At 38.3% G+C, this 18,386-nt stretch overlaps 1 protein-coding gene across 1 annotated transcript in view; it reads left to right on the top strand.

Moving 5' to 3' along the window:
* Positions 1-18,386, top strand: part of CEP170 (centrosomal protein 170kDa) — a 172,241-nt gene that overhangs the window by 24,884 nt on the left and 128,971 nt on the right. Inside the window, exons 2-3 of the mRNA XM_006871154.1 lie at positions 4,400-4,489; positions 11,836-12,061. Of these exons, the coding sequence (XP_006871216.1) occupies positions 4,400-4,489; positions 11,836-12,061 (316 nt within the window). The remainder of the gene's footprint in view (positions 1-4,399; positions 4,490-11,835; positions 12,062-18,386) is intronic.

The following is an 18,386-nucleotide window of genomic DNA, read 5'->3' on the forward strand; positions in this document are numbered from 1 at the left end:
TGAAACAAGTTATATGAATTGTTGAATGTGAAACTGATGATGTGCCCTGAAAACTTTCACTCAATCCACAATAAAAACCTTAAATTAAAAAAATAAATAAATAGGATTTTTATCCAAGTGGAAAGTAATGGTCTAGAAACCTGGAAGGATTCAGACTTCATCTCTGAACACAATAAATAGGATGTAAGACTTAGGAGAAGGGCAGCATTCATTTTAAAGGAATGCAGGGGACATAGTATTCTCAGTGGGGAGAGCCAGATTTCAGTTAAAGGAAGGAAGTAGGAATTAACGATCTATAAAAAGCTTGAGAAATAAGAGCTTCAATTAAGGCGAGTTCTCAAGGCATAGATTGTGGGGTAAACAGAGTATAAAGAAACAATGACTGGAGGATCTTGTATTTCTGATAGAGACTTAAGGTGCCAGAAGAGAGTGTGGTCGCATTGAATGCTTGAGATTTATTATTTTAAGTTGGATTTATTAAGTTGTTTCCATTAATATCAGATTTGATTATCAGCGATCAGATTAAATGTTTCTGAGAAGTTATTAATTTTTTTTAAATGTTCAGATGGGTTGTGAAAATTAACTTATTATAATAAGCCTGTGACTCAGTTTAATCTAAAAGAAATGTGAATTTCATTATCAGGAAGTAAAATGGCTTAATGCTAATGATGTTAGATGTAAATAATATGTCCCATTTATTCCCACAGTTTTCTCTACTAACTTATTAGATATATTCTGTTGTCTGGATTTTCTGCTTAATTCTTGTGTTCTGAAATATATTGATATCATAACTCAAAAGTAATTTTTATTTACTTTTATTGCTTTGAATGAAAATAGCAGTTATACAAAAGGGATGGATTTATTCTGTGAGTTCTCATTTGATATTATTTCATTGCTTTGAGTTTTATCCTTTTTGAGAAGTTGTAGCCCTGTATATTAAGGAGCTCTAGTAGCATAGTGGTTACAAATCGGGCTGTGAACTGCAAGGTAAGCAGTTCAAAACTGCCGGCTGCTCTGTGGGAGAAAGATGAGGCTTTCTGCTCCTGTAAAGATTTATAGCCTCAGAAACCCTGTTCAGGGTCACGTTGGGTCAGAACCGACTCGACGGCACTTAACAACAACAACCCTGTATATTAAAAAAGTGAAAACAGAAAAAGATGCATTTTCTGTTCCAATGTAATATCCCTATGCTCCAGCCCCAAAGTTGGAACAGCACCATACTAGGACTCCCTCTTATATCTTAAATGTGCTTTGTCTTTTTTTTGTAAGTATCCAAGTACTTACCTACCCCCGTTAGAGGCTGTTCAGGGTTCTAGCAAGTTAGTGAACTGGTATCCTCTAAATAAATGACTTTCTACCCAAACCATACTTTCTTCATGTCTCTCATTCAAATTGAATAGACGCCTACTGCCATTTAGTGGATTCCAACTCATAGCAACCCAGTATAGGGTTTCTGAGACTAATCTTTACATAAGCAGACAGTATCACTTTCTCAATGGAGTGACCTTGCAATTAGCTGCCCAAGCCTAACCCATAGTGCCAGCTTCCTGAGCAGCTGTCCTGTCCCTTCTTTCCCACATTTAACAGCAGCTGTGGTGCTGTGGCTTAATGTGCTGGACTGCAAGGTCACTTTAAACCTCAAGGTCGGCAATTCAAGCTTACCAGCCGCTCCTTGAAACCCTATCTAGGGATGCTATGGGTCAGAACCAACTCAACGGCACTTAACAACAGCGTACACTTTCCTTTGTGATTTTCCTTTTCTTAATTCTGGTAGCGTAGTGGTTACGAATCGGGCTGTGAACCTTAAGGTCAGCAGTTCGAAACTACCAGCCACTCCGCGGGAGAAAGATGAGGCTTTCTACTCCCGTAAAGATTTACACCCTTGGAAACCCTGTACAGGGTCGCCATGGGTCGGAACCGACTCGACGGCACTTAACAACAACAACAACAATTCTAATTTAAGTGTTTGTTTTCTCAGTTTTCAGTACACTGTTCTAAAGACCTCTGTTCCCTATTTATGATGATCTATTCAAAACTAATTGAAAGCCTACGAACATACACTTGAACTATCACTTGATTTATAACACATAGAGGTTCTTATCCATAGATTAATGTAATGTGATAAATCCACAGTGATCACAAATTATTTTACCTGGTGGTGCACCAGTTGCTTCTCATCTTCCTAAAATAACTGAAACAGAGCAGTAATTTATTAATTTAAACAAAGCAACAATTTAAAGCAAAACAGTAAAAACAAAATGAAGTATAAGTAATTTAACAATTTATGCTGATGTTTTAGTCTTGGCAGTTCTAATTTGCCATAAGAGATGTTCTTTCAGATAGTAGAATACTGCCTTTCTTAAGGGGAACATGGTGACCCTATAGGATAAGCACTAGACTACGAAGCATGAGGTTGTCAGTTCGAGCCCACCAGCCACCAGTAAGCAGTTGTTCATGGAGGCAATTAGATAGGCATTCCATTTTCTCCTCCCAATTTCTGATTTTCTTTTTCCCTGTGTTGCTCCTGATGTGCATAGTCCGTAGGTTGTAGTTTTAATTACTTGGTAAACCTCTCTGCCCACTTTGGATATTCTCTTGTATAACAAGGCTCACACGGTAACTTGTAATAAGTGACTCTCAAGTTCAGATTCACTGGTTCTCACACTGTTTCTTCCTTTGTCTGTAATGGCATTAATAATTTTTTTTTTTCATTAAAAAGATAACCCTGAACTTATAGTTCATCTTTCAGCTGTTTCTGTATGCAAACAACTTACTGAACTCTCATTTGTATGTTTGTATTGTAAAAGGCCTATATGGCAGGAAGACTTAAGAAATATAAGATTTTAAAAAGCAGTATTCAGAAACCAGTTTGCCATTTTATTTATTTGTCTCAATGATCTTTCCTATCATCCCCTAGGAATTCCAGTTTTAGAACCAACCTCTTAAGTACAAGTAGTATGTTATGAGAATGTTGGGCTATTTTCTCTAAATGTTTAAACTCTTAAGTAATTGTTAAAACAAATTATTTTAATTTGCTTTTGACAATTTACACAGTAAATTAGGTTCTCATTTGACAGTTTCTATATGAGTCAGAACCAACTCCGTGGCACACCACAACTACCACAACCATACAAATGTACATTTTTAGTGATGTTACGTTTATAACAGTGTGTCAGTAATGTTCTCTTTGTGTTCTAGTTGTTATGTTCGTAGTGCTTTAGTTTTCCTAACTCCCTTGTCTTCTCATCTTTGTTTTTAGTTGATATTAATCCGTTGTTGTTGTTGTTAAGTGCTGTCGAGTCGATTCCGACCCATAGCGACCCTGTATAGGGTTTCCAAGGAGCAACTGGTGAGCTTGAACTGCCGACCTTGCAGTTCAAACAGCTTTGCAATCTGGTGCATTAAACCACAACGCCACACCAGGACTCCATTTATCCTTTTTTTTCCCTTTAAGTTTTTATTGTGGTTATGTGGGTTTACATGGGAGAACATCAGCTTCACATTCATCCTATCGTATTTTGTTTCATTGCAATGATTACAATTCCCTCCATGCATCATCAATCATATAAATGGTTTTTGAATAGAGCACTATGTTTATGGATAATATCTTTTATCTTGTGTATCACTTAGTTGATTTCTTATGCAATGTATATTGCAATTTTCAGCATTGAAAGAATAAAATCCTAAAAGGTGTTTTCTCCCCCAATTATACACACAAAACATTAAGAAATTATAATTCACATAGTTTCCATATAATAGTTTCAAATAAAAATTTTTTGTGGTTTAGTTTAGTATTTTCAACAAAGTCAGCTGATTAAATCCTCTAAGAAGAAAAATATGTAAAGTTAATAGAAAGAAATAGCTTAAATATTTGTCTAGTTTCGTCTTTAGGAAGAGATACCAAAGTTTTGTTGTATAGTGGTGGTGGTGGTGTGCTGTGGAGACGGTTCCGACTCATAGCGACCCTTTACAGGGTTTCCGAGGCTGAAATCTTTACGGGAGCAGAAAACCTCATGTTTCTCCTGCGGAACAGCTGGTAGTTTCAAACTGCTGACCTTCACAACCCAACTTATAACACTATGCACAGATTAAATTTCATTTAATCCTTATTTACTTTTAGATTTCCTTATATTTATATTACCAGTGGTTATGAATCAGGCTGCAAATTACAGGGTCAGCAGTTCGAAACTACCAGCTGTTCCGTGGAAGAAAGATAAGGCTTTCTGCTCCTGTAGAGATTTACACTGTATAGGGTCGCTATGAGTCGGAACCAATTCCACGTCATATAACCAGCAGCACCACCACCAATACTAGGTTTCTAACCAAAAACCTTTGTGTTTGGTATAAGAAAATAATCTAGTATTTTTTTGTATTTATTAACTTAACAAATTTCTTTCAGTCTCGTAGTGTGGACAAGCAACATGCTGTAATCAATTATGATGCCTCTACAGATGAACACTTGGTGAAAGATTTGGGCAGCCTAAATGGGGTAAGTTAAGAGTTTATTGTTTGTCTTAGGTGAAATATTTGTTTAATATTTTGAGAAGACATATTATATTCCCTGTTTGTATACATTTCTTTTATCTTTAGTTTTCTATTTTACTTTTAAATGCTTAATAGGTACATAGCACTTACTGGGTTATATAAGAAGAATATGAAATTAATTCATGTTCCCAAGAAACTGTCTAGGAAATAAATATTTAGGAATTCAGAAGTAAGGTGGTTACTATTATCTGAAATGATTAAAGGTACTTCTAAAAGTAGATGAGAGACCTCAGTTTGACCTTAAATTTATATGTGAGAAAGCATGTGGGAAGTCATGACAGTAAGTATGCAAAGCAATCTTGGGGATACAAAAGTATATGTTAACTCTAGAAAACAAAAGTGGAAAAATAGTTTGATGTCAGATGGTAGAGGGCCTTCTTCTATTCTAGGGTAAAAAGAAATAAAACATCCATCTAATTTAACACGAACTAAACATTATTGTTAAGGAGCTTTGGTAGCATAGTGGTTACGAATTGGGCTCCTAATCTCACAGTCAGCAGTTCTAAACTACCAGCTGTTCCACAGGAGAAAGATGAGGCTTTCTGCTCCTGTAAAGATTTACAGCCTCGGAAACCCTGTAGAGAGTCGCTATGAGTTGGAACTGACTCCACAGCTCATAACAACAACAAACATTATTGTTGTTCAGTGACTTCAAATTTATTTGGCTTAAGTGACCATATGTGCAACCGAATGAAACACTGCCTGGTCCTGCACCACCCTCACAACTGTTCCTATGTTTGGTCCACTCTTGTAGCCACTGTGTCAGTCCATCTTGTGTTCAAAATTGCTTTGGATTTCTATGTTGTATATATTTTTGTGTTACTGTATTATACTTTCTATATTTAGTTATTCTACACTGACAAAATGTAACTAGTTACAGAATATGAGAATGATAAAATGTTGAATATTTTTTATCTTTTTCAATTTCTCAATATTCTCAGAGTTTTACTGTTGTTGTTATTAAATGCCAAAGAGCCCTTCTGACTCTTAGCAATTCTGAATAGGGTGTCAAAAGAGTGACTGCTGGTTATAAATTCAGTGCTTATCTTACAGCGCCACACCAGGACTTCTAGCACAGATCATATAATTCTATATATGATATTGTTCATATCTGTGCTGTTGAAATTATTAAATTAATTTAATAAGAACTAAATATATTCTATCTGCTTCAAAATACTGTTGCTTTTCAAAACACACATCAAAACATTATATGGAGATGCCCATTGACCTGGAGATGAGAGAGAGTAGAGGACAGGCTGGTTGGTCTGAAGTGTGGTAAGACCTGGGGACTCCTGAGTCCATGAACAAGGACATAGCCATGGAGGGTTAGAGCTGAGAGGGAAGCGTCCAGCTGATATGAAGTGAGGGTAGAGGTACAAGAACACCCAAACTTGCAGATAGTACCCGTTTGACCTAGCTTCGATGGCATAATGATCAGAACTCAACTACAGGTAGATGAAAAAAATTTTTGATAAAGGAAACAAGTGTAAATTACTACAGTTTGATGAACTTGACTTATACTTATGAATATAGTAGCTCAAAGTACCTAACTGAGAGGAAAGGAGTCTTCACCTCAAGTATCAATCCTGTCTCTGCTGTATACAGAGTTGATAGGGACTGGCAACTTAGACATTGGCTACCTAAAATGGGGCACGAAGTGACTGGCTTATAAATTTTCAAGAGGGATTTTAGTTTCAGAGAGTGTGGGGAAAGGTAGAATCTCCACTGGATAGTATTCACCTTGTGTAGATGAGTCTGGTGAAAAGAGATGAGGATAAGATTCTTATGATTCAGTTGTTGTTGTTGTTGTTGTTAAGTGCCGTCGAGTCGGTTCCGAACCATAGTAGTGAGTAATTATTATGACTAATTGCGATGATCACAACTGTGAAGTTAGAAATTTTGTAACAAAAAGGAACAGAGAACCCTAGGACCATCAAGGGAGAAAAGCATGAGTGGAATGTGGGACCCTATCCAGATAATCAGAGAAACCAGAGATGGAGACAGAGATGAAGACTTGGAGAAATAGAGCAGCTGAGGACTCTTAGATACATGGAAAGAGAAAGGTTATATGCTGGTGGCCAGGTGCTGGTGACCAGGAAGTAGGCTTGCAGAATGTGCCCTTTGGTTGCTTAAATGTTTATGTATTCCTGAGTATTTTTGTGTACATACACAAAGAAAAACAGAGGGAATAGAAGTAAATACTATTGAATGTTGATGCATGGAGGAGATTGTAATCATTGGAATGAAACGAGTGTAAAACCAGTGTTCTCCCAAGTAAACTATCTCTCAATTCACAATAAAACCATTAAAAAAAAAAACCCAAACAAACATTATATGGAAATACATGCAGAAATTTGACAAATCTAGTATAACATTTTTTTCCCAAATTCTGAATTTGTCTGCTAATGCAGATTTTTAATTTTTATTCTTTGAAATTTTATGTAGGCAGGATATAATTTTCTGTTTTTATTCAAGCCTTTATTTGTTTTTAATGGCACATACCATTAAGTCTACAGTTTTCAGTTTTGTATTAAAATTCCTCACATTTGGCATCTACGCACTTTGCCAGACTTAGGCTTCAACACACTTGCCCTTGCCGGACCTTCAGAGAGTAGACCTCCTAATATATTCATTCTTCCTTCTTGAAATATTTTACTAGACTTCTTTCTGCAAAATGCCCTTTGAAAATATTAACTAGCTGATATTGTTACCATTTTGAATGGATTCAAGCCGAAGGAAGTAGGCAAACTAGGTAAAAATTGTTATATTAATATGTGGAATGTAAGTAGGTAGTTTGGATTTCTGTCTCCTGTTTTCCAGAATTCCTATCTTCCTTCTCTACATTCATAAACCTTTGCTTTATTTATTACTTTTTAAAACTTTTTATAGTGAAATGAGTGAAGGTTTACAAGGTAAGTCATCAGTTTTACATTCAACAAGTCATTCGCATTTCAGTGATTGCTATTCCTTCAGTGAAACATCACTCATCCCACTTCCTCCCTGTGTTTGTTTTCCAACCCTCTGACCTTTGTCCTTGGTAAATACGGCCCTTTTGATCTTGAATGGTTGACCTTTACATGATGTTCATATCTCATTAGTGTTTCTCTCTCCTTGTGTCCTGGTGTGGAGCTGTAGGATAAGCACTGGACTGCAAGGGTTTGAACCACAAGGTTGGCGATTCAAACCCACCAACTGCACCTTGGAAACCCTATGCAGGGTTGCTGTGAGTCAGAACTGACATCTAACAACAACATACCTATCTATTGTTGTTGTTAAGTGTCATCAGGTCAGTTTCTCGAACTCACCATAACCCTGTCTTGGGTTTCTAAGGAGTGGCTGCTGGGTTTGAACTGCTCTGTGGTTAGCAGTCTAGTGCTTATCCTACAGTGCCACACCAGAAGTACAATCATCTAGTTTTTCTGGTCTCAAGGCCATGAAGACTGATGTTCTCGTGATATATTACTCCTTTGGATTAACTATATAAATCTTTGCTTTCATCTCTTATTTTGGTTATTTGCATTAAACCTATTCCGACATACCTGTCCCTCTGCTGGATTATGAGCTCCTGAACAGCTCCTCTGCCTTTTGCCTCTTGCAGTGTTGCACTGTGCCTAGCACTGGCATGAACCCAGTAAATCTGTTTCCAGTGGAGTTGAATTAATTTTCGAGCTGAAAGAATTCTTAGCGAAACTTTAAAACATTTATTTCTATATGTAGACTATTATGGTGGTGGTGGTGATTATGTGCTATGGAGTCAGTTCCAACTCATAGCAACCCTGTACAGGGTTTCCGAGGCTGTAAATCTTTATGGGAGCAGAAAGCCTCATCTTTCTCCTGCGGAACACCTGGTAGTTTCGAACTGCTGACCTTGAAGTTCACAACCCAATTTGTAACCACTATGTTACCAGAGCTCCAGTAATGTTACATTATTTTTAGTTTATGTTACTTTTAGACTTTTACTGCTTCATTTTTGCCACAATATGTTTGTATGTTGGAACATGTTTGTATCTTGGAACATAAACCCCCAAAACAAACCCACTGCCATTGAATCAATTCTGACTATTAGTGGTCCTAAAAGACCAAATAGAAATATTTGTTAGGGTTTCTGAGATCATAAATCTCTACTGGAGCAGACAGCCTCATCTAGCTCCTGAGGAATGGCTGGTTGGTCTGAACTGCTGACCTTGTGGTTAATTGCCCAACACTTAATCTGCTGTGCCAGCCCAAGGCTCCATCTTAGAACATAATGAATGATAATTACATTACAAGTGACCCAACAGAATGCGGAAATCATCAGACAATACCTTTGATATCCCATGCAAGTAAAGTTTTACTAAATGTAATACAGAAATGGTTACAGGCATTTATTGACAGAGAACTTCCAGAGGTTCAAGTCAGATTCAGAAGACGCCATAGAACGAGGGATATCATTGCTGATGTCCAATGGATCGTGGCTGAAAGCAGAGAATATCAGAAAGATGTTTACCTGTGGTTTATTGACTATGCAAAGGCTTTTGATTGTGTGGATTATGTCAAGCCATGGACAACATTGCGAAGTATGAGTATTTCTGAACACTTAATTTTGCTCATGAGGACTCTGTACATGGACCAAGAGGCAGTTGTTCAAACAGAACATGGGAACGCTGAATGGTTTAAAATTCAGAAAGGTGTGAGACAGGGTTGTATTCTTTCACCATACTTATTCAAACTGTATGTTGAACACATAATCTGAGAAGCTGGGTTCTATGAAGAAAAACGTGTCATCAGGATTGGAGGAAGACTCATTAACAACCTGAAATATGCAGATGATACAACCTTGCTTGCTGAAAGTGAAGAAGACTTGAAAAGTTTACTGGTGAAGATCAAAGAGTACAGTATGGATTGCATTTCAATGTAAAGAAAACAAAAATCCTCACCACTGGACCAATAAACAACATTCTTACCAATGGAGAAAAGATTGAAGTTGTCAAGGACTTCATTCTTCTTGGAAGCAGCAGTCAAGAAATCAAATGACATATTACATTAGGCAAATCTGTTGCATAAGACCTTTTTAAAGTGCTGAAGAGCAAAGATGTCAGCTTGAGGACTAAGGTGCGCCTGGCCCAAGCCATGGTATTTTCAATAACCTCATATGCATGCAAAAGCTGGACAGTGAATAAAGAAGACCGTAGAAGAACTGATGCTTTTGAATTGTGGTGTTGGAGGAGAATAATGAAAGTGCCTTGGGCTGCCAAAAGAACCAACAGATCTGTGTAGGAAGAAGTGCAACCAGAATGTTCCTTGGAAGACAGAATGGCCAAACTTCATCTCTCATACTTAAGACATATTGTCAGGAGGGACCAGTTGCCGGAAAAGGATATTATGTTTGGTAGGGTAGAGGGTCATAGAAAAAGAGGAAGACCACCAGCGAGATTGATTGGCCAACTGGCAGCATCAGTGGGCTCAAGCATGGCAACGGTAGTGAGATTGGCCTTAAATCGGGCAGTGTTTTGTTCTACTGTGCATAAGGTCACTATGAGTCGGTACTGACTCGATGGCACCTAACAACAACAACTATAGTTTTTTAAAATACTGTGATCAGATATAAATGTTACTTGTTTTTATTTACTCATTTTGAGCAGGTGTTACATGAACTAGATTTCTCTAGGCCTTTCTTATACTCTGATTATGTTCAATGATTTTATAAAACGTAACAGCTCATAAAAAGCAACTATCTACATTTTGAACTTGAAATAAGAGCCTCAATTGGAATTCCATATTTGTAACATGTTAGGCATATCTCTCTGAAACCCAATTTCCTCATATTATCTATCCTTTAAAGTTGTTTGAAAACATGATTTGTAGTTTATGAACATGAAAATTTAATGAGAATTTTACGTAGCTGAAAAATAATGAAATAATTTCTGGTGTATAGTGTTGTTTTTGGGTCCTGGTATAGTACTGTAGGATAAATATTGGACTGCTAACTGCGAGGTCGGCACTTCAAATCCAACGACTCCAGGGAATCGCTATACAGGGTCACTACCAGTTGGAACTGACTCGACGACACTTAACAACAACAGTATTATTTTGAAGTTCTGGTGTTACACTGTGTAGGATAAAGCATCGAACTGCTAACTGCAAGGTCAGCAGTTCAAACCTACCATCTGTTCCTCAGAAACCCTTTACTGGATTGCTATGAGTCTTTCAACTCCACAGCACTTAACAAGTATTGTTTTGAGGATTAAATGTGACAATATCTGTGGGTGTGTGCCTGTTCCAGAACGTTATAGTATTGAAAACATGATAAATGTTAAGTGCTGTTGAGTCGTCAACTCATAGCAGCCCTGGATAGGTTTTCTGAGGAGTGACTGGTGAGTTTGAACACCAATCTCTCAGTTTAAACCAACCTTGCAGTCCACTACTTATCCTACAGTGCCACATAGCTAGGAAATAAGGCAGAAGGGACTTTGAGTAGCCAAAATAGTGCCAACAATCTGAATTACCAACTATCATGCATTTTATTCATTGGAAAACTTGGAGAGTATTTTTGTCAGCTTATTTACTCTTAATCATATAACTCCAGAACTTTAAGCATCAAATCAAAAGTAGTAACTTTAGATGCAAGGGCGGGACACAGTTTAGTGGTTATGAGTGAGCCCAGCTGGAATACTTACTAGTGATGTAGCCTTGGTCAAGATACTTAATTTCTCTGTTTCTCAATTTTCCCATCTATAAAATAAACTCAATAAAATGATACTGATTTGTCTTATATGTTGTTTTTATAAATAATAACTTGTTATAAACTAATTTGTTATTGTTGTCAAGCACATAGTGGTGGTTAGTGGTTACGTGCCGTGGAGTCGGTTCCAACTCATTGTACAGGGTTTCCGAGTCTGTAAATCTTTACGGGAGCAGCAGAACGGCTCATCTTTCTCCCACAGAACAGCTGGTAGTTTCAAACTGCTGACCTTGCGGTTCTCAGCCCAATTCGTAACCACTATGCTACCAGAGTTGCTTAAGCACATAGTAGTACAATGGATTTCTCTTATATATGGCCTTTCTGGTCTTGGATTTATATGGCTGTTAAAATGATTAGCTGCATCACAGTCTTGCAAGGGATCTTGAAAAGTCACCCAATAGAATTTAGTCCCTTGTGTCCCAGCTTAGTGATTGATCAGTTTTGCCATCCTGCCAGTCTTATATAAGGTCAGTCCCATAGACATTCAGGGAGGACCTGAACTTCTCATTACCATCAAGAAGAGTCTGTAGCAGAGTGTGTCTTTTGAATTCAGGTCCCAAACCCTGAAGATAGAACCAGAAAAGAGAACTGGAGTATTAAACATGGCGGAAATGACTGCAAGTCCAGGGGCAGAGAAATGGAAGCAACAGTATAAGTGGCAAGAAACATGGGAGTGGCAGATGTCAGTGGTGGACCTGCCAGCCCATGGAGAGAGAGATGGCTACGGTGGTCTTGCTGACCTACAGAAAGATCTGAGCATCTTTGACAAAAGGCTTGCTGGCATGGCAGAGCAGGGTATCTTTGGACACTTGCTGATAGAGCAAAAAAAACCTGTAATTCTTACCCCAGCAGAATAGAGGCCTAGAAAAGCAAAGCAACAAAAGGACCTGGAAGAGGAGCCCAGGGGCAGAGCAGGTGATGCCGCAGAAGGCTGCTGCTAAGAGGACAGCTGTTAACCAGGCTTCTACACTGGTCATGAGTTGGACCAGTTAGCAGTGGAAAGGCTGATGATAGCAAGGAAGCCGAAGGCAAAGAGGGGCACCTGCACAGCCCTTCTTTTGTGCGTGCATGGCTGGGGAATGACCAAAGAAGGGTCTTCAGCTGGCAAGGCTGAAAAGGATCTGAGAGCTGTCCTGGTTGATGAACTGTATCCTGTCTGCTGAGATGTATCCTATACTTCCAAAATGATCCCGATCTCAATGTGTAGCCTATTATTTCCCTAATACACCTCATAACTGTGAGTATGGTCTGTGAGTTCTGTGTGATTACTGCAACTAACTATCAAACCCAGCAGAGATGTACACAGTTCTGTGAGTGGTAGTGGCTAGTATTAGAAATGGTTAGAAAGTTGGAGACTGGAGGTATGTCTTACCTCTATCTTGTAGGAATCAACTTTGTGCTGATCCTGGTTGTTACCTCTTGTGGATGCAGGCAACTTCAGAGATACTAGATTACATGTGTGTATATATATAGATCTTCCTTTGACTGCTTCACTCTATTTAAGTCTACCTCAAAATACACTCCCTAGATACACACTTTATTTTTTTTGCCTGTGGAGATGTGGTTTTGCTTGGAAAGGCTGAACAGTTCTGTTGCTGATGGGCCATTTTGTGGACCATTCCCTTGCAAGCCCCTTGATACTTTTCTTTCTGTGGAAATTTTTGTTTGCCTTCAGTTCTTTCTGCCTCTACCCTCCAGTGGAGCACTTAGCCGCTACTCTGATGCCACCACGGTCTCTGCTGCACCTTACTTTTACCCTGTTTCAGCCCTACATGTTGTTGTTACTCAGCTAACTGGGATTCCTGCTAACATGAGGCTAACTTGGCATAGATGGCCCTTAGCTGAAGGTGTGAAAGAAAGGGTTAGCGACTGAGGTGGCTGTGTTCTTGGCCACGCTGTTCAATTTTCCCTGGCACTACTGAAATACATGATGGTTATATGAATTTTACCATCAGTAGTTGCTATATAAATTAAATAGGTGATAATTTAGTTTAGCTTGCTTCTGTTTGGTTAATGGTTTGGATTAGAATATTTTGGGAGCAGGCCTGACTTTGACACCTAACTTTGAATATGTAATTTAGAGACCCAAGTTTGAATCCCAGAATTACATGTCTAGCTGAGATAATGTTTATACAGATTAACTTCATAAGGAGGCCTCATTTTGCCGTGGTGAAAGCACTTAGATGCTAACTGAGAATTTGGTAGTTCAAACCCACCCACTGACCGCTCAGCTGGTGACAGATGTGGCAGTTTGCTTCTGTAAAGATTATAGTTTTGGAAACCCTATAATGCAGTTCTACTCTGTCCTGTAGGGCCACTATGAATCAGAATCAACTTAACAGCTGTAGTTTTGGTTTAGTTTTGGTTTCAGTCTTTGTGATTTATTTTCCTTGTCTGCCCTACTTACTAAACAGAGGTACGATCAGATGGCATTGACATAGGAGCAAAATCTATCTTTCTTTTATATCTAATTTACTAAAATGTTTCATATATATTAATATTCTTCATTCCTAGTTCCCTTTGACATTTTTCCTTTCCTATTTGTAGTTTTATACTTTCAAAAGACTATTTTCTACCCTAGGTGTCTTCACTTTCATTTTTGCGAGCTAAAACTTTGAATCTAACTCACATTTCATTAAGTCGTCTTAGATCTTAGGGAGTTTTCCTGTCATAAATGTCAGCATGCTAAAATATTACTGTATCTAATACAGTCAATAATATTACAGTCTTAAGCTTTAAAAGGTCATCTTAGGCCTTATTGAGTAAATATCTATTTTTTTAGTTACCAGAGACAATTTTAAATAAAAAAGACTTATAATTGTGACATTTCTCTTACTGGCATACCTAGTCATTTATCTTTTGTATAACATCAATGAATTAATATTTTCTTTTTTTTTCTCAAGACTTTCTTTAGATTTTTTTACTTTACAATTATACATAAAATACTATTTTGTAGTCAATCACAGAGTAAGTTTTAAAACACTCTAAAATGTTTAATTTGGAAATGAATGTGAAATAGTGTTTGCGAATCCAGAAGGCTGTTGAATTTTCTTTGTGTTACCATTTTAATCTTACATAAGTATATTGATTGGATGTCCATGATTTAGAATTATTCACAAATCATAATGAGATGTGATGTATAGTTTTTAGCATTATTCGGTTGTTTCCATGTATCTATACTTGAAATTAAGACTATAGTTTCATAAATATATATATTTGTTGTTGTTGTTGTGTGCCATGGAGTCGGTTCCGACTCATAGCGACCCTGTATAGGGTTTCCAAGGCTGTAAATCTTTACAGGAGCAGAAAGCCTCATCTTTCTCCCACTGGTTACGAATCGGGCTGCAAACCGCAAAGTCAGCAGTTCGAAACTACCAGCTGTTCTGTGGGAGAAAGATGAGGCTTTCTGCTCCCATAAAGATTTACAGCCTCGAAAACCCTGTACCAGGGTCGCTATGAGTTGGAACCGACTCCACGGCACATAACCAACTATAACACAAACATCAAAAATAAAAAAAATACTGTCACATTTCTTTTAAATATTTTATTGTGAACTAGGAAACCCTGTACAGGGTCGCTATGGGTCGGAACCGACTCCATGGTACTTAACAACAACAACAATGTGATAGTTACATGGGAGAACATTAACTTTACCTTGATCCTATTGTATATTGTTTCATTGCCATGGTTACAGTCCCTTCCATGCATCATCAACCAACCAAAGGGTAGACCCTGCAAGCCTGCCCTCCGGTTGTCAGCACACAGCCCTTTACCCTCTCTGGGTCTGAAGTCCCCAGCTGCTCCAATTCTGGCATCACTGTTTCTCTGGGTAGGGTCCCATTCTCCACTCTTCTCCCTTGATGGTCCCAGGGACCTCTGCTCCTAGACTGCAAAGTAATCACTCTTCTCCTTGCTACAGAACATGTACCTTTACATTTCCAACCCTCACAATCAGTCCTGATAACAATTATTCACAATTGTATCACAAGAGACCTATCCGCATTTCCTTTCATCAGCCCCACCTAGACAGATTGGATACTACTCAGTGGAGATTCTTCTTTCCTCCATGCCCTCTGTATCTAGGTTCCCTCTTGAAAGCTTGTAAGCCAGTCACTTCTTGCATTTGCAGACCCCCAGTTTTGGGTAGCCAATGTCCAAGTTGCCCATCCCTGTCTACTCTGTGTAAGATTTGTTCCCTCTTTTGAGCTACTGCATCCATAGGTGTAGGTCAAGTTCATCAAATTATATCAGATTGCTCTTTTTTTCCACTTCTTTCTTCCTCTAGTTGAGCTCTGATCATCCAGTCACTGAAGCCAGGTCAAGTGGGTATTATCTGCATGTGTGGGTATTCTTATGCATATGCCCTCTTTTCTTATCAGCTGGACGGTTCACTTTCCACTCTAGTCCTCTGTGGCTATGTCACTGACTCTGGGCCCAAGAGTCCCCAGGTCTTACCACACTGCTGGCCAACCAGGTCTCCACCCAGGTTCATAGGAGTCTATTGAACGTTGTAGGGCTTAGCTCGCAGCTTTATTGCTGTTTTTCCCTCACTTCTTCCCCTTAATCAGTGATGAACTTGGTCACCTATCAGAGCATGTATTCCCACTGAGTCTTAGTCTTGGAAGGAGGTTTGCTCTGAGGGGACCCTACCACTTGCCTTGATGTCTCCTGGGCTAGCAACTTGCTTGTTCTTGTAGTAATCAGCCAGTCTGCCTATATTGTTTTGTATTTTTCCTGTAGGTCATTCTTTCAAGAAGTATCTTCTATTCTCCTAGCTGCTCCAGGGTGGTCTACCTATCCTTTCAAGTGGAAATTTCCCACCTCTGAAGATTCTGGATGCTGCTCAGGATTCCACCTATGGTCTTATGTAATGCAGAGGCTCCACAGGAAGCCTTCTTCACTGGGCATGTTGTAGCCCCATTTTAGGCATTCCAATCAGTTATAGGTAGAAAGAAGATGAATTTACAAGCTTTCTATGGTGATATTTCTGGCTGTTTCTTTCTCTCCCCCTCTAGTGTCTCTTTTATAGTGGTATGCCAGGGAAACCAAGATTCAAAAGACAGCCAAGCATATCTTAACATTATTCTCCCCCATTTCCCCATTCCAAATGTCTCAATCTCTGTATCCCAGAACCCTGTTGTTCCAAGGTTGTGCATACATCATTCTTTACCTCTGTCCCACTTAGCCCATGCAAACCTGTCTAATTGTTCTCCCATGCAATTCATTTTTTAAAAACAGAATGGTTGAAGTTTTTGTTGAAAAATATTGTATAAAGTTCTTCTAATTGAATGACTGGTTGTTGCTAAGTGCCGTCGAGTCAATTGTGACCCTACAGCAACCCTGTATACGGTTTCTAAGGAGCGGCTGGTGAGCTTGAACTGCTGACCTTGTGGTTCAAACCAACTTTGCAGTCCAGCGCATTACTATATTTTCATTTGGTCCTTCTTCCTTTGAGTAAACTTCAAAACTTCAAAAAGTTTAAGAAATTTTTTGGAAAAAATTTACGAAAATTTTGTGTTAGAGAAAATTCACTTAGGATGTTGTTACCTGGTGTGGCACTGCAGGATAAGCAACTACCAACCACAAGATCGGCGATTCAAAACCACCAGCTGCTCCTTGGAAACCCTTTATAGGGTTGTCTGTGAGTTCAAACCAACTCGATGGCACTTAACAACAATGACATTTTCATCTGGAGATTCCTAACCTGTATTTTTCTAACCCTATCAGTGCCTGGTGTGGCTATGTGGATTAATGCGCCAGACTGCAAATCCATTTGAACTGCAAGATTGGCAGTTCAAGCTCACCAGCTGCTCCTCGGAAACCCTATGCAGGGTTGCTATGGGTCGGAACCAACTCAACAGCACTTAACAACAACAATCAAGTTTATTAAGTGAGGGTGAGACTCATTAACCATCTTCAATGTACATTATTATGCAATCTTGCTTGATGAAAGTGAAGAGGAGTTAAAATACTTACTGATGAAGATTAAAGGCAACAGCCCTCTGTATGGATTGTACTTAAATATAAAGTAAACCAAAGTCCTCACAACTGGAACCAATAAATAACATCATGATAAATGGAGAAAAGATGGAAGTTGTCAAAGATTTCATTTTGCTTGGATACACAATCGACACTCATGGAAGCAGCAGTTAAAAACAAATCTAACCATCTATTTCATTAAGTCAGCCTGCTGCTGCAAAGACCACTCTAAATTATGCTAGGTCAAAGATACCAGTTTTAGAAATAAGGTGTGCCTGATTCATGCCATAATATTTTTAATCACCTTGTGATGCACGTGAAAGTTGGGCAATGAATAACACAGACTGTAAAATTATAGTATTAGAGAATATTAAAAGTACTATGGACTGCCAGAAGAACAAACAAATCTTGAAGTACACTTCAAGACATCTAAGAAGCCAGAATGCTTCCTTGGAAAAGAATAGTTTACTTGGTAAAATGGAGGGCCAGCAAAAAAAGAGGAAGACCTCCAACAAGATTTATTGACAGAGTAGCAGCAACAGTGGGCTCACATGTAACAAATTGTGAGGATGGCACACCACCAAATAGTATTTCATTCTGTTGTGCATCAGGTTGCTGAGTTGGGACCTACTCATCCACACCTAACAACAAACAACCTAACAAAAACCATCAGTTTCACCATTGTTTTTGTCCAGATCTGTCAATAGTCTCTTTGTATTCGTTCTTTAAATGTGAAATATCTCTCTGACAGTTTGCTTCTCTTTGCCTTTGCTGAAGGTAAATGTTAGTTTTGAATGTTTAACTGTGATCATTTCTAATGAAAATGAACAATAAGAAGTATAAAGATGGTGCCTCCAGATATCTTTTAGAAAAGTGATGCAATATTTTGGACTGTGCAACAAGAAAACTGAAGGATGATGAAACCATGATAGATTAGTTTTCATTCTAGGTTTATACTTTTTACTATTGTAGCCACTAGCCATTTATAAAATGTGCCAAATCTAGATTTAGAAGAATGAGTACTCATTGAAAAAAAGCAAAATATCTTGTAAAATTTTACTTTAAACATGTTGAAGTGATAATGATTGTGATGTTGTTGTTGTTGCTATTGTTGTTGTGTTCCATACAGTCAGTTCCGACT

This window comes from Chrysochloris asiatica, unplaced genomic scaffold (assembly GCF_000296735.1).
Source record: "Chrysochloris asiatica unplaced genomic scaffold, ChrAsi1.0 scaffold00161, whole genome shotgun sequence".
Taxonomy (NCBI): Eukaryota; Metazoa; Chordata; class Mammalia; order Afrosoricida; family Chrysochloridae; genus Chrysochloris; species Chrysochloris asiatica.